The sequence below is a fragment of the Sphaeroforma arctica genome (assembly GCF_001186125.1).
Source record: "Sphaeroforma arctica JP610 unplaced genomic scaffold supercont1.6699, whole genome shotgun sequence".
Taxonomy (NCBI): Eukaryota; class Ichthyosporea; order Ichthyophonida; genus Sphaeroforma; species Sphaeroforma arctica.
The window spans coordinates 1-1,587 of record NW_014033859.1 but is presented as its reverse complement, the minus strand read 5'-3'; the positions used below and the strand labels follow the sequence as shown (position 1 = coordinate 1,587).

The 1,587-nt window shown below is 36.0% G+C and overlaps 1 protein-coding gene across 1 annotated transcript; it reads left to right on the top strand.

Moving 5' to 3' along the window:
- Positions 1–241: 241 nt before the first annotated feature.
- On the top strand, positions 242–920 carry SARC_15772 (hypothetical protein; the record flags this gene model as incomplete). Its single annotated transcript, XM_014290115.1, has 2 exons — positions 242–533; positions 832–920. Coding segments are annotated over 2 exons (381 nt in total), but the record flags the coding sequence as incomplete, so codon positions are not given.
- Positions 921–1,587: the final 667 nt, after the last annotated feature.

Genomic DNA, 1,587 nt, shown 5'->3' with positions numbered 1-1,587 from the left:
TTATATATATATATATATTATATATAATATATATATATATATATATATATTATACGTCTATGCTGTGTGTGCTCTTTTAAGGAATTGTGTAGACATTCATATTCTTATACGTATCCGGCTTCCTGTTGGTACATATATCTGTGCATAGGCGCTTATTCATATTTCAATATTCGTTCACACGTATAACGGTCTAATAATGCCAAAAATTATTGCTATAATGCGACCAATTCGTTATACTTAGGTACGATCAAGGAGTTGCAACGGCGGTGCAGAATCAGTCATCAACGACCACAGCACGACAAAACATTAACAAAGGTAGTAGCCGGACCAACGGTAACCTAGGCAACCGGAGCACTGGTAACTATGGTAACGGCGGTGGACGCGGTAGAGGGCCCGGTTTTGGTAACCGGGGCAACGCTTCTCCTTTGGTGAATCCGGCGAACACACAACTGGCTACACGCCTTGCACAGGAACTGACGGATCAGAGCTACGAGTGTACCGTGTGCTACGATACAGTAGGACGCAAAGCAAAGGTAGGTGTGGTTTGGATTATATGTGTATATGTATTTGTGTATGTGTATATGCCTATCTGTGTGTATATGTGTGTATATGTGTGTATGTGTATGTGTGTATATTTGTATATGTGTATGTTTTATATGTTTGTAGATGTATCGCATGCTTTTGTGTGTGTTTATGTGTATTTGTATATGTATATGTGTACATGTATATAATTGTTTGTGTATGTGTGTATATATATTCTGCGGACTTTGCCTGACTTTCGCTGCATAGTCCGGTGCACTCAGAATAACCAATCCCTCACCACACCCACAGGTGTACAGTTGTGAGACGTGCTACATGGTGTTCCATCTATCCTGCATCTCCCAGTGGGCCAAGGCGAACGCTAAGAACAACAGCGCCAGGTATGTGGGGTTGGTGTATAGAGGACGTCAACGTTTGTGGTTCAGGGCTTAGTACCGAGGCTAAGACTATCCAACTCGTATATAGTAAGGTGCCGCATTCGTGTACTGTGACGCGGCCGGGGTTTTCCATGTGCCTCGTTTCTGTCACCTGGAATATTCCATTGAAGTTAGAACATAATGTTTAGAGGTGTTATCACTCTGTAGATGAATCTATAGTTATATATATATATATGCTAAATAATAAAGCTAAGTCGGTTCTCAGTAATAGATAAATTTGAGTGTCAGTTTGAATGTGACATATGCAGTGTTGCAGTGTATGTGTCCCATTATTGTGTATGCAGATCTGTTATAATACTTTTCGCTAAATTATTATTAATATGCATATTTATATGTATATGGATGTGTGCATCTGTGTCATTGTGCGTGTAATTGCATATGCATATTCTGCATATGTATAGGTATATGTATATGTATGTGTATATGTATTTATATATATGTATATATTTATATGTATTTATATATATTTATATATTTATATTTGTATGTGCTCATAAATATATTCTTATACATATATATATATATACATATATATATATACATATATATATATATATATATATATACATATATATATCTATATCTATATCTATATCTACTTACCTTTATT